The sequence below is a fragment of the Cyprinodon variegatus genome, unplaced genomic scaffold (assembly GCF_000732505.1).
Source record: "Cyprinodon variegatus isolate N-32 unplaced genomic scaffold, C_variegatus-1.0 Scaffold1079, whole genome shotgun sequence".
Classification (NCBI taxonomy): domain Eukaryota; kingdom Metazoa; phylum Chordata; class Actinopteri; order Cyprinodontiformes; family Cyprinodontidae; genus Cyprinodon; species Cyprinodon variegatus.
Window position 1 is genome coordinate 53,138 of NW_015151532.1, and position 13,560 is coordinate 66,697.

Sequence of the window (13,560 nt, forward strand, 5' to 3'; positions counted from 1 at the left end):
GTGAGCTTAACATATATATTTTTTTTCAGGGAAATAGAATATTTTATTTAATTCAACATGAAACTCTTGCTTCTGAAATGTTTATTTTGTAAGAGTGCTCCCCAGAATAATCCCAGCACTGGTGAGCTCTATACCAAACTGTTTGATGAAGTGGAGAAAATAAAGTCCTGGAAGGTCAAAGTTGACACTGACACCATGGAGAAAGAGAGGAAACTCCAGGATAACAAAAGAACAATTGAAAACCAACGGAAAGCCATTCAGGATTTGCAGGTGTGTACCTTACAGATAGCTGCTCTTCAGTGCTCTTTGTTGATTGCATACACCCTTGCTATATTCAAGCATTTATTTCTTTTTTGTTATAATGTTGTTTTTGCTTTAATATTACTTAACAGAATGCTTTTAATTTTTACAGTTTGTCAATGAAAATCTAAGCACAAAGCTAGATGAACAGATCTCTGAAAATGAGGATCTAAGAAACATGTATGTATTCTTTTCACAACGAAATTCCACACAAACTATTCCAAACAAAGCAAATCAATATATTTTGAAATTACCACCATATATGAGAATTAACTGTGATTAATTGTGGTTTGAATTGCATGTATGAAATACTATCATTTTGCATATCAAGGTAGTTCTAGGCTCATAATGTAGAATATTTAACATCAAATGAAAGCATAGGATTTCCTTTTTAGCATTTTTATTTTATTTTAAAAAAGGTCAATTCAAACTAAATTCAAAATATTAAGAGGAATAAAAGTAATACTGTGCTTACTTTGAAAGATTAGATAGAATATCAGGTCACTCTCTTAAGCTACTTCAGAAATTAACAATAACACTATAATAAACTTAGCCAATAACTTGACTCAGAGCTTGTCTTTTGTTTTTTTGTTGTTGTTTTTTTTTACCCCTGCATCTTTGCTCTTATTTGGGTCACTATTAAAGCACAACTCTAATGTGCATCAGACTACAAGAAGGTGGTCTCGGTTCGGCTCCAGCCAAACTCTGGTTCATGTCTGAAAAGAACTGTGCTCTGGTGAAATAATATAATTATGTTATGGGCATAATTTACCTTGTCTGTTGTTGGTATTTGCATGTTAAGGAGCATTAATCTGCGCCTTCTCCGTGCACTCTGACTGGTAACGCGTGCTCAGGTCGGTGGCACAAAAATGACACCATAGATGAAAAGCAAGTTGGGGAGAGTAGGAAGAAGAGCGAGCAAGGGAGCAACTGCTGCCAGTGATTTTGTCTCTCTACCCCTGAAGTGACTTTTTCTTCGAAAAGCGGCTGGTTACTTTTCTCTGTGTTGTTGGAGACGTCAATATCGATCAGTCAGTTTACTGTTTTTAGCGAGCAGTCAGTGCTGCTGGATACCGTCAGCGCTGCTGCCTGGCAGTGGCAGTGAGCACTGGCAGCTGGCCAGTAGTGGGTGCTAGGGCGCACCCCAGCACCCCAATAACCTGATTAAAACATAAAAACAAATACAAAATTAAATGATTAAATAAAAATATTTTAAATATATTTTTTAGATGTGCAAGGTAGATATTTTATCTTTAATGATGAATAAAGCAGTTTTGTTTGTTCGGATGGGTGACTTATTTCCACCCTGGGGTGCCAAAATCATTCAGCTCCTTTATTCCTGTGTTCTACAGCATGACTGATATCCTTGAGTTTGAAGTCTGTGTCATTAACAGCAGCCATTTTGGGGTCCTCATACACATACTGGCCATTTCTCAATATATGTACTTAAGCATTCTCATGAGCTCATGACACACTATCAGCCTCAGCCCCAGCACTGTTCCAATTGACAAGAACAAAAGGCTGAGAACTGACAAAATTCCTGAATGTTGCTCTTGCCCAACCCTCTTTACAACCATGCATTAGAGCAGACCTATGCATTCTTCACACTTACAGCTGTCCCAGCATGCACCTTGGCACAGGCAGCTTGCAGGATAGGACTCAAAGAGTTATGTTACAAGTTCACTATTCTGTTCTGCAAAAGGATGTTCTCAGATCATTTACGTTCAGATGTTGTACTTTTAGCTTCATTATGACCCATTTACTGATTTAGTACATAGTGAAAAAATAATTCTGATGTTTAGAGGACCGTGGAAACCAATGGACTTTCGAGGCTATCCGCAGCCAGAGCCAACGTTAGCCTGTCTGCAGCAGCCCATTTTCAGCCTATATTGCCAAGAACACGAGTCTATACTGCGTTCTAATAAATTGAGAATCGGCACTGTTGTATTTTTAAAAAAAGTATCAAAGACTGTGGCTTACAGTGTTCAAAAATAAGGCACTGTACATTCTGCCATTTTTTCCAAGTTTCCAAGCTTCTTTATTGATGACTCATAGATTGAATAGTCACTATCACAATATTAGGAAAAAATTAGCATATTGTAGAAATACAAACTCTAAACACTTTCGTTGGTGCATCTTTGAAAGGTTTTTAGTAGATTTTAATTAGGCCAAGATGTTTGTTTTTGAAGAAAATAGTTCAGTCCTTTTAATCCTACTTTTCAGTTTGAAAGTAGTTCAGTTTAATGTTTTCATATCTAGAGCACAATGAGTTTTAAGGCTTAGTCAAATTCAGTGTATCTGATGGTAGTTGTGATCCTAAAAAGACTGTCTACTTAGACTACAACCAAAATAGGATGAAACAGATGATTTGTTTAAGAGTGTGCACGCCTATCATACATATTTGTTTTATGTTAAATAATACAATGTGAATTCCATATTGAAAATGACAAAAAATTTTAATTAACTTAATTTTATTCCACAAAAACGTATTTAGGATTCTGTTTATTTTTCCATTTACTGTATCTGTTTATATAAAAGTTATACAAAAGTTTTTTTTCTATTGTACCAGTATGTATAACATGTTATTTCTTATATTTAAACAGAAACAATGCCACAAGAAACTTGTGTAATATACTCAAAGAAACGTGTCAGAGATCTTCTGAGAGAACGCATTTATGTAAGAAAAACAACATCAGTGCTACTATCCTGTTTGCATTGATATTAAAATCAATTTAATTATCAACATATTTTTGCTTTTTGTAGTTGAAACTGAAAGGGAAGAAACGCATCAACTTTTCCTGGAAAATAGTGAGAATATTAAGGTAGATTACTGCAGCACATTTTAATTGCTTGTCATACTATCTCAGACATATAAGACATGGTTATTCAATTTTGTTATTTGCAGGGACTCCTCTCAGCATTTGAAAGCCTTTGCATTCGAGTAAAAGGTGACCAACAAGAGATGCAGAAAGGTAAATGTTTAGAAATAGGACTACCCTAAATGTATTACCTTATTCAACTTTGTACTCTGAACTTTAGATAATTAACTGAGTAAACAGACCCACAAAGAGAAGTGTATGTATGTGATAATAATGAACAAGCATGACTTTATTGTCACTTGAATAATAACTACCAGTATGCTTTCTGTACAGTGAAAGAAGACTTGTTGCAGTTTGAAGATCTGAAAGATAAATATCATCAGGAACTTTCAATGAAAGATAAAATGGTTCGTTAAAAATGATTTATTTAAAGTTTCTTTCAGGAGTGTTAGCTAAATGGGCTATTTTAAACAGAAAACCAAAGTGTTTGATTCGTTTTTTCAGGTAAAAATGCATCAGAAACAGCTTGAGGATAAGGAGAATGAGCTTCTGAAGGCATTGTCGAACCTTAATGAATCTCAGAAGTGCTGTGAAAAACTGCAAGACTCCAAAAGTAAGATCATGGATATTGCTTTTTCTATGTGTACAATTGTATTATCCCAGTATCTACACTCAGAAATATTTCAGCCAACTTTAAAGGATTATTTCATGTTATTAATTTTATCCCTGCGTATTCCCTCTGGTCGGAATAATCGAATGAGACGATGGATGAATGGAAAGTTTATTTGTTTGAACTGCATAATGATCGGGTTACCTTTATGCAACCCAAACAATAAACTGAACTCCTTTGTAATGAATACAGTTGGTATTAAATTTGATCAAGCATAATTTACTAATGCTAAATAAAAATACCAAATTTATGTATTTCAAATAAATAAGATTTATTGTACAAATGAATATGGATCATGAGTGTAGAAACATGGTTAACATTTTTGTTCTTAATTAAAATACGTAAAACCTCACATACAAAAAGTAAGGATAGAGTTTATAGAATTTCTTTGTGACAAAAATTTCAGTTAAGCTTTGCCTATACTATTAACAAATAATTAAAGTATTAAATGAACGCTTTTCACTTTATGTGATTCATATTTTGGGCTGTTTTCTGGGCTAAGCTGTATTGTAGCGTACCTATCCGTACTATTATACCTTTATTTATAACATTGACAACATATTTTAACAGGGCAAACATCTGAACTTCTAAAAAGCTTGAAAACGGAAAAAGAATCCCTTCTTCAGAATCTGGACAGTGCTGAGCAACGCTGTGAAGACATTAAGGCGAGTAGTACAGATGTCACTGAGAGTAAATTGTTGCTCTTAAGTTGTTTATGTTGTAATTAAAACCTTAATCTTGGAAACATAATGCAGAAAAAAGAGGAAAAAGCAGCTGCAGCCCTGGTTGAAAGTAAAAAGGAGTATGAAGAGATTATCAGAAACAAAGACCTCAACTTACAAGACCTCACAAGGGGAAAGATTCAACAGGCAGAAAAAATGGAGAAGATGGAAACAACAATCAAAGAATTAAAGGACTCCCTTGGTCTAGAACTGCAAAGGTTGAATACATTCCATAAAACCAACCGCTTGTTGAAAGACTGAATTGTTGTATTTTACTTTTCATAAAATGTTTTATGTTCAAGGGTCAAAGATCTGGAGCATAAATTGATGATGGAGAGCAGTGAGCTTGAAAGAAATTCCAAACTTTTAGGTAATCTACATTGGATGATTGATGTTGGCATTTGTATAATATTCGTTGTCCATTCAAGCCAATTTCATCACTTTTCAGGTGAGACAATGGATGGATCTGCTAAGAAGGAAGATATGATTAAGATGCTTAAGGAAGAACTGGTAAGATGTATTTGTCTTTTATTCAAAAATACACATTTTTCTTTTTCATTAGTGAATGTAAGTTCTTAGGAGCAGCAGATACTAATTTTTATTCTTAGGATATGAAATCAAAATCCACTGGGTTGTTGGAGAGCAAGATTGATGCTTTGGAAGCCAGAGTGGATGGACTTGGTTCTGAGCTGTTAAGGAAAACAGAAGAAAGTCAGAGATTGATGGTGATGCAAAAAAAGTGTATTTTTGCAAAGGAAATTGCATGAGACACATACTTAGATAAAACATGTGACCTTCAATATTGCTGTCTATTGATACAGAATGAAAAAGAGATGGTGTTAGCAGAAAATAGTCTCCTCAAGGACGCTTATGAAAATGTTGAGAGGGCGAAAGAAGATTTACAAAAGAAGGCCGCTTTAGCTGAGGTTTGTACATACTTTTATGACCATTGCTTTTTATTTCTCTTTCCTTGTATTTTTATATGTTGTTTTAAAATGAAACAATATACTATAGTGGTTGATTTAGAGTAGGCCTACCGATACTTCATAGATAAAAATTAAATTTTATTGAAGTTTTTTTTTTCAGGCCTGAAATAGGTAAAATGAAAACATATTCTGGCACATCCTATTTCACTCTTGTTGAAGTTGTATCCTTTCATCTTACTCTTCTTCCTTGTACTCTTTCTCCAATATTTTTTTTGGCCGGTGCCTCTTGAAGACGTAATTTATCATTTGTTTTTTTTTCTCCCTTTTCCTTATTTATTCATTCGTCTTTTCTTTTGTGCCTTCTTTTTCCTTTGTTTCTTGGTTTATTCCTTGTGTCTCCTTTCTTTTCCTTGTTTCTTTCTTTCGTTAAAGAGCAGATTGCAGGTTAGAGCCTCAGTTTTATCAGTATGGAATTGGTTTTTGAATCAAAAATTTTTATATATGAACCTATTTAGGCTTTTTGTGTTGTTTTTCTGAGAAAATGCTACTTTCATATCTAAAAACTGACACTGGAAGTGACGTGACGTGGTTGAGTTTACTTAACTTCATAGCGTTAAAAAAATGGATACCAATGCTAATTCAGACAACAAAGAAACTTTAAATATGTACAACTTTACACAAGTTGGACCTCAATCCTATGGTCATGCCTATACCAAGCTCAACTATACGTCCACTCTACATGATAACTACCTACTCTCCAAACAGAGCTGTGGCAGTGCATACTATTTGACATTCCCATATGATTCAAATGTGATGAGTTAAAAAAGCAGTTTTTAGAGACACTGCTAATAAATGTCACTTTTATTGGTAAATTTAGTTAATTATGGCGGCCAAAACACTTTAAATCCTGTTGGAAACTTTTCAAATATAATCCATTAGACAACACTTAGTTATTTTGTTAAAGATTTCACCTGCAATTGGCTCTTTAAACTCATCCCTTTTATTGTCTGTTTTGCTGTTCCTTTATGTCCATTATTTCCCTCTCCCTTTCCTCTTTATTCTCACTTTGTTACTTGTGTTTTCCTGACTTCATCACTTCATACCCACCTTGTACTAATCTTAATTTAAGATTCCTTTTTCGTTGTGCCCTCTCAAACTCACCTCATTCTGTGCTCTTCCCCCTCTTTCCTTTTGAATTTTGTCTCTTCTTTATAACACCTTTGTTTCTTTTCCTCCTTTATTTTTGCCCTCCTCCTTTTCATCATCAGCCTTCCCCTATCTTCCTGCCTGCCTTCCTAACTGCTATATTGCTGATAAAGGTAGTTTTAATTTACATTTGTTCTTCCGTCGCTAAATGATTAATAAAGAGTGAAAAACTTTTTACTTAGGTAAGTGAGGAGAAGATTGTAAAACTCGAAAAGGAGGTACAAAAACTGGAAGAAAAAAATCAGCATTTGAGGTAAGTTCCCAGTAGAGCATCTTAAAAATGTAAGCGAATTTGAAGTCATATAGTTCAATTTTGTTTGAATAGAGATGAGATGAGTAAGATCACATCCAGAATCCAGGAAACATTTCAAGAAATTGAAAATATCCAAAAGGAAACTGAAGGAGTTGTGAGTACTCCCTTAAACAGTATGAAATAGATACATCTACAATTCTCAAGATAATTGTTTTTTTCCTGCACTTCTATAACAGTGCAATAACCTGCAAGAAGAAGTTGCGAAAAAGGAGAAACAAATAAAAGCTGTGGAAGCAAAGGTAAGTATAGAAAAATGCTAATTATAAACTGGTTAAACTCGTCAAACATGTTCTTATTCTGTGGAGCTAACAACTTATTTGCTTAGTTTCTCAACCTGAGGAAGACATTTGAAATGAAACTTAAACTGCAGGAGGAGTTCAGAAAGGAAGTATGTAATAATGAAACTTCAGATATTTAGCAAAATACATAAATATTTCTGAATAAAACAATAATCTTTCGAACTTTCAGAATAAAATGCTTAAGAAGCAAATCATAAAAGAAACTGCTAAATCCAGTCATCTCGAAATGATGGTAGGACATCTATATTCAAGCTTTTTTTTAGAATTTAAAAAGATAATATCAATAAACATTTATTCTCCTGTTAATTACACTATTTAATGTAGATCAATTGATTTTTTCCCCCTTAGATTAAAAAGGTTCAAAGTGAGACAGAGGAGCTCGAGACACAGATAGAGAAAGATTATCAAAAAAAAATTGAAGATCTTGAATCAAAATCAATCCTAACAGCAGAGCTTGAAAATGAGGTTAGTACAATATATACAATACATCTTTTTTCTGACTACCCTAAATGACAAGATTAACATCAGAACAATTCTTGTCAAAAGGTTCAAAAGCTGAAATTAACATCAGCAGAGGCCGTTAAGAACAGAGAAGAGGCAGAGCTCAGGTGCCAGCATAGGATTGCAGAAATGGTTGCATTGATGGAAAAACACAAGGTAGTGTATAAAGAAGTTGTTTTGTATTTTGAAAAGTGTTGTTGCTGCATATAAAAACATCTGATTTGTTATTTCTAGAGACAGTATGAGCGCATGGTTGAAGAGAAGGACACAGAGCTGGGTAAAAGCAAGATGAAAGAGACCGAAGCAGTCGCTCTTGCAAAATCACTGGTATGCTTTTTTTTTATTGCAATTATTTTTAACTATTGCAATTTCACTATAAATAAAACATAAACACTTCTTTTAATAAATCCCATATAAGGAGTTGGACCTGTCGAAACAGAGGACGGAAAATGAGCAGCTAAAGGAACAGTTGAAGACAAAAGGATCGGAGATGGTTGGTCCTTGTTTGAATAAAATATTTGAAGGCCTTGAAAACAAAAATGTCTTTTGAAAGAGCTTAAAAGTGTCTTGGTCTTTTTAAGGAAAATCTACAAAAAGAGATGACTGAAGTGAAGAAAGCAAAACGTACTGCAAATGACATGCTGTTTTCACAACTACAGAACAAGCAGGTAATGCCAGCACTCAGTTTGGCATTGGTAGCATTGTTTATAATCTGTGCCTGTCAATTAAATTGTCTTTTACTTTCTAGTCAAATGCTTCAGACTCTAAACAAGAGCTAGGTCATAATACTCCAAAGAAAGGTTCTTTAGAGATGTACGATTTCTCCAAGACCAAGAAAACATCAAACAGGAGTCCTGCAGTTCCCAGAAAAGCTGTAAGTTTTAATTTTTAATGCATTATAGATTCCAGAGTTATTATTGACTGATGGTTGACATATTAGGGGAGCACACTGAGGGAGGCGTCAAGGGGGTATCTGAAAAAGATGTGCGAGCCATCTTAACGCCTCTCAACGTGGAGTAGAAGTGACTCTACACCCATCCTCTCCCAGTAGACCGAGCACCTCACCCTATCTCTAGGCCACCCAGCCACCCTTGTTTGGTCATTATCTAGTTTTAATGACCATAAGACCGGAACGTAGAATGATGGTAAAATGGGAGCTTTGCCTTTTCACTCAGGTCTCTCACAACAACAAGCATGTGCAGCTTCTGCAATATACTGGAAGCCACACCAATCTGTCTGTGGATTCCCCGCTCCAAAGGTACTTGAAATTTTCCATCTTAGGCAGGAAATTTCATCCATTCTGACGGGACAAGCCACCTTTTTCAGCCAGGAACCTTTGCCTCGGACTTAGACCAGTTTGTTCATAACCTTGGTCACACTCTACTGCAAACTGTCCCAGTGCATGCTGTAGGTCTTGGCAGGAGGGAGCCTGCAGAACCACGTCATCTGCGAATAGCTAAAACAAAATCCGCTGGTCCCAATCTAGTCTCCTGGATTTGGGCTGAACCTAAAAATCCTGTCCATAAAGGTTAGGACCAAGATCGGTGATGGAGGACAGCCCTACCGGAGTTCAACATTTACGGTACCTGAAACAGGTCCAACTTAATGCCAGCAATGACTTTAGCCAAGGTGATAAACAAGTCTGGCTCTGAGCACCTTGTCTCTTCCTCCGCCACGGAAAGTTTTAAGGTTGAGGAAACCCTTAAAGTATTCCCTCCATCGTCTGACAACGTTTTCCTTTACAGTCAGCATTTCCTTCACAGTCAGCATTTCCTTCCTGCCACTAAAAACAGTGTTGGCAAAATGCCGCTTCCGCCTCCAGAGGTGCCTCCCAGTCGCCCAGAATCCCTCTGATGCCATTTTACACTGGCCGTTTCTCAACTTGTGAACTGTTCCAATTCACAAGAACAGCAGACCGAGAACATTCACTTAATCGACTTGTCCATTGTGTTTTCCTCTCTAAGATAATGATTTGTAGGCTCCTTAGTGGACCACAAGGGAAAAAAGAAAAAGTAAAAGAAAAAGTGCCCTCAAAAATGCTCCTAAAGGGGAACGCTGTTTTTTTTTTCTACATTAGCCCCTTGATTTTACGTTATTACATCATGTTCTACTCACCCATATGAGTTTTGTGTCATTTGGAGCTGCTCTGAAGATATTCTGTTAGGTTATATCCGGGGCAGGCCACCACAGTCTTGTTTATTAATGGAAAACACTGGTTTATCTGAATGTGTTAATTATTATTCCCCCACTAAATAAAAAAAGTAATAATATTATCTAGAGACTATTAATAACAGGATGTGAAATACAGCTCTAGACGAGCCGGGCATGTGGTGACGTCACAAGTACGCCTCTGTTCCAATTGACCCATATTTATGCTGCGTGCTCCCGTTCTCCCCGAGTCCATACTTTCCTGTGTTCTTTTCAAGAACATACTTGGCGAGGACACGAGTCCATACTCGCGTTCTTATGAACTGGGAAACGGCCAATATTTTAAACATAACTGCTTTTCCTCAGCTGTATTCCATCTTCAGATATCTGACATTTATTTTTGCACTGGGTTTTTCTGTTATCTGTCAGGTGTCAGCCAATAAAATAACCAAGACAACATGTGAAACACCAGCAAGGAGAAAGGTAAACAGCATTTCAAGTGTTTAATAATCTTCTGCTTCTGGTTTAAACAGAAATTGAGTATTGCTGCTATGTGAAGGTAATAAACTTTGTTTTTAACCAATTTTAATAAATCTGACTTTGTTTTACAGCTTGTTTACAACAAACATACTATATCCTCGGTGACCAAAGTAAGATTGATGGACTATCAAAAGAGTTATGCACAGTTTATGCTGTTACATTTTCCCCAGGGAACAAAAACATTTTTTTTTCTCCTTTGTGGTTTCCTCTCACAGTCGTACAGAGTAAAAACACCCCCCCTAAATGAAAAAGCAGGATGGTGGGGAACCAGCATCTTTGAAAAGGACTCCAAGTCTGACAGCTCAGATCATATAGATATGGTTGTGAGTACTGCTTTTATCTGTTGAAATGTGTCCTAAACCTGTTTGGTTAAACAGATAATGTTACTATTTCTGAAACGTTTCAAAGATGCATGATGCCTTTTCTTTTTGCGATAGACCTGTGCAGATGACCCAGCACCGACTGATTTTGCTCTTCAGCGCAAAGTTAACATGTACAAAAAGGTAAACTGACAATAATAGTGTGTCTAATTATTATGCTGGACAGCATGATATTGTTAAGATGAGATGAGAAAGAATTTACATTTTCTTTTTTTTTTATTTGTTTTTTGACGTTGCCAGATTCAGAGCCCCATCGATGTTAAAACACCTGGAAATTCCGTAAAGCTGGCTGCAATGAAAAGAATTAGAGATGCTGGTTGGACTGCTGTCACTGGCTCTGACAAGAAAAAGAAGACGACCAATGAGAAAATATTTGCCTAAGTATTGTCTGTACAGGTCAGGTTAGCAGATAGTTATAGGCTGGTGGTGTTTTGGATCTAGTTCTAATAGAATAATTCTCATATCTACATGAAAAGATTTTATGAGCTTTCATAGTTTTAGCGTTATTCAGTTATACTTCATTTGGAATAGTTAATATTGTTCATTTACTTTAGCAGTTGACCCATTTGACTACAAGGTCAAGTTTTCTGTTATAAATTCTGTAAAAATGCTTTAGCTGTTTTGCTAAAAGTTTTAATTTGTATCGCTTGTTGTTAGCTTTGGTTGACTTTGTAGTTAGTTTGCTGTGTTAATGTGGTAACGTTCTAATTGAAGCCATACTAAACACAAAAAATGATACCTTCTTTGAAGATTGTTAGTCCTAATATCTGTTCTTATACCAAGAATTGTATAATTTATTTCAGGAAAAAACACTGTAGAAGTTGATCAGATGTGAACACAAAGTCACCCTCTTTGCTTTCACTTTCTTTCAGAAAAGATGTATTGCTGTTTGAAGAAAGTTATGTTTAAAACTTTTAGCTATCGAATGAATTTATTCTAAATATATCTTATTGTTAATTTGGCATAAACTGTAGTTATTAAATCCTAATACATTTATTATTGGTGTAATTAATAAATACAGTGGTGAAGGTAATAAAGGTGTTTCATGAATAACAGTTTTTTAAGCCATTGGTATTCATTTTGTTTTAATTTTTATTAACGTATGGGAAATAATTCTACTCACAGGTCCCAACTTCTAATACGACTCCCTGGATGAGAATGTTTTTTTTTGTTTTTTTTTCCATGTCAGTAGGTCATCAAACACATTGGTGATTTCAGATCTTTACTTTAATGACGGAATTCCAGGCGAAACTGTGACTGTTCTTCATGAGGGGGTGGTAGATTGTCATAGATGGGATGGCCATCATAAAGTCCTCCGGAAATAACAAGGGTGTCCTCATCGACTGTGAATCCATCTGTTGAACATAGAGTAGCTTTAAGTGATAATGTTTACTGCGATAGGTTGGACTCGCTACATGAAAAGCGTCAGTCTTACCCGTGTCATCTGTGGTGTGCAGAGGTTGATGCAGGTACTGAAGTTTATGCTTGCATTTGTAAAGCATGATCATAACCGTTGCCAAAGCAAAGAGACCAAGCATACCACTGAAGATTATAGTCAGATTCCTCTCAGAAATGTTAAGTTTCAAACCTAATGATATAGAAAGGTAAGGTGTTGACAACACTGACAGAGCAAATGGAAGGAGTGGGTATGAACTTGTTTAACACAGATGCTTACCTTCTGTGGTCTTTGGTGGATATGTGTATGTTGTGACACTGTGAGTTGAATTTACAGTTGAACTTTCTGGCGTGTCAGGTGTACTAATGAAAGCTGTTGTAGTCTGGCTGGTTTGTGTGGAAGATGCGGAAGATTGTGTTGTTGGTAACTTTGTTGATGAAGTCATGGTGGTAGCTGACTGAGGCGTTTGATGTTCACTTGTGTTTTCAGTTGAAGCCAATGTGGTAGTGAAGGTTTGATTGTTCGGGTTTGTGCTGGTGTATGTATCCGTTTCCTCGGTTTGAGTTCCAGTGGAGTCAAATGAAGCTGTGGTTGTACTGAACTCCGTCAGGTTTAAATCAGTCGTTGAAAATAAGGTCAGGTTTTCTGTATGAGCCTTTTGAAAAGACATTAATAGGAGGTAGAAAACTAGGGGTGCCAAGATTGTTTCCATAGCTTGTATATCCTGTACTGGGCAGAAAAAACATGGATACTGAAAAGACATGCAATGCTTGGAAGATGAACTCATCAATCTCTCTATAAATGCCTGAAATAATTAATAGAGCTCAGCCTTTAAATCCTAGCAATAATTGTCAGTATGGAAATTAAAGTATGTTCACTGCGCTTATGTTAGTGGTCAGGTTTTCTGTTTTTAAATATTAGAATAGAATATGGCCTGAAAAATGCATTTCGACTGCTCTTCGCAACCTCTTTAGCTGCAGCGATTACTTTTTCATTTTTATGCTTTCATTTAGCCTAAAAACTAAAGCTTACATCCTGCTTAGATGATTATAATGTTTGCTGGTACAAATTCCAAGAAATGGTACCTCACCTTATATTTTGAGGGGTGAAAAGTTTGATTTTTACGCAGTTCCTTGGTTCCGAGTCTGCATCTAAAACAAAGACTCTTCCTGGAACAGCTTCAAGACAGATTATCTGGCTCAGAGACAGGTAAAAGTGGGCAGGGCAGTTCTTTGTCAACTTCCTCTTTTGTTTGTTTCCAAGGAGACAAGGGATTGGTCACTCACAGACAGTCCAAAGCTCATGCTCTACCCTTTAGCTAACATGCGTTTTATAACCAT

The 13,560-nt window shown here is 35.9% G+C and overlaps 2 protein-coding genes across 4 annotated transcripts in view; one reads left to right on the forward strand and one right to left on the reverse strand.

Moving 5' to 3' along the window:
- sycp1 (synaptonemal complex protein 1) overlaps window positions 1-11,237 on the forward strand; it is a 16,369-nt gene extending 5,132 nt beyond the window's left edge. Inside the window, exons 2-29 of the mRNA XM_015400172.1 lie at window positions 94-270; window positions 413-480; window positions 2,904-2,977; window positions 3,064-3,122; window positions 3,206-3,272; window positions 3,453-3,526; window positions 3,624-3,732; window positions 4,360-4,454; window positions 4,545-4,729; window positions 4,814-4,881; window positions 4,960-5,021; window positions 5,120-5,236; window positions 5,333-5,437; window positions 6,826-6,896; window positions 6,969-7,050; window positions 7,133-7,195; window positions 7,282-7,344; window positions 7,425-7,487; window positions 7,604-7,720; window positions 7,802-7,912; window positions 7,991-8,083; window positions 8,175-8,249; window positions 8,338-8,424; window positions 8,505-8,630; window positions 10,334-10,387; window positions 10,516-10,767; window positions 10,882-10,947; window positions 11,065-11,237. Coding sequence (XP_015255658.1) covers window positions 94-270; window positions 413-480; window positions 2,904-2,977; window positions 3,064-3,122; window positions 3,206-3,272; window positions 3,453-3,526; window positions 3,624-3,732; window positions 4,360-4,454; window positions 4,545-4,729; window positions 4,814-4,881; window positions 4,960-5,021; window positions 5,120-5,236; window positions 5,333-5,437; window positions 6,826-6,896; window positions 6,969-7,050; window positions 7,133-7,195; window positions 7,282-7,344; window positions 7,425-7,487; window positions 7,604-7,720; window positions 7,802-7,912; window positions 7,991-8,083; window positions 8,175-8,249; window positions 8,338-8,424; window positions 8,505-8,630; window positions 10,334-10,387; window positions 10,516-10,767; window positions 10,882-10,947; window positions 11,065-11,205 — 2,724 coding nt within the window. The 3' untranslated portion in view covers window positions 11,206-11,237. The remainder of the gene's footprint in view (window positions 1-93; window positions 271-412; window positions 481-2,903; window positions 2,978-3,063; window positions 3,123-3,205; window positions 3,273-3,452; window positions 3,527-3,623; window positions 3,733-4,359; window positions 4,455-4,544; window positions 4,730-4,813; window positions 4,882-4,959; window positions 5,022-5,119; window positions 5,237-5,332; window positions 5,438-6,825; window positions 6,897-6,968; window positions 7,051-7,132; window positions 7,196-7,281; window positions 7,345-7,424; window positions 7,488-7,603; window positions 7,721-7,801; window positions 7,913-7,990; window positions 8,084-8,174; window positions 8,250-8,337; window positions 8,425-8,504; window positions 8,631-10,333; window positions 10,388-10,515; window positions 10,768-10,881; window positions 10,948-11,064) is intronic.
- On the reverse strand, window positions 5,079-13,429 carry LOC107101304. 3 transcript variants are annotated; one of them, XR_001482074.1, is made up of 5 exons: window positions 13,311-13,418; window positions 12,500-12,944; window positions 12,260-12,412; window positions 11,948-12,179; window positions 5,079-5,200 (listed from the first exon to the last, which is right to left on the reverse strand). XR_001482074.1 is itself a non-coding variant. In XM_015400171.1 (4 exons), exons 2-4 carry the CDS (start codon window positions 12,930-12,932, stop codon window positions 12,052-12,054), a joined length of 714 nt encoding a protein of 237 aa, XP_015255657.1. In that variant the 5' UTR covers window positions 12,933-12,949; window positions 13,311-13,429; the 3' UTR covers window positions 11,662-12,051. The 3 variants fall into 3 exon arrangements, 2 of the variants coding, with proteins under 2 accessions (XP_015255657.1, XP_015255656.1); XM_015400171.1 differs by lacking the exon at window positions 5,079-5,200 and having other exon boundaries at window positions 11,662-12,179; window positions 12,500-12,949; window positions 13,311-13,429; XM_015400170.1 differs by lacking the exon at window positions 5,079-5,200 and having other exon boundaries at window positions 11,662-12,179.
- Window positions 13,430-13,560: the final 131 nt, after the last annotated feature.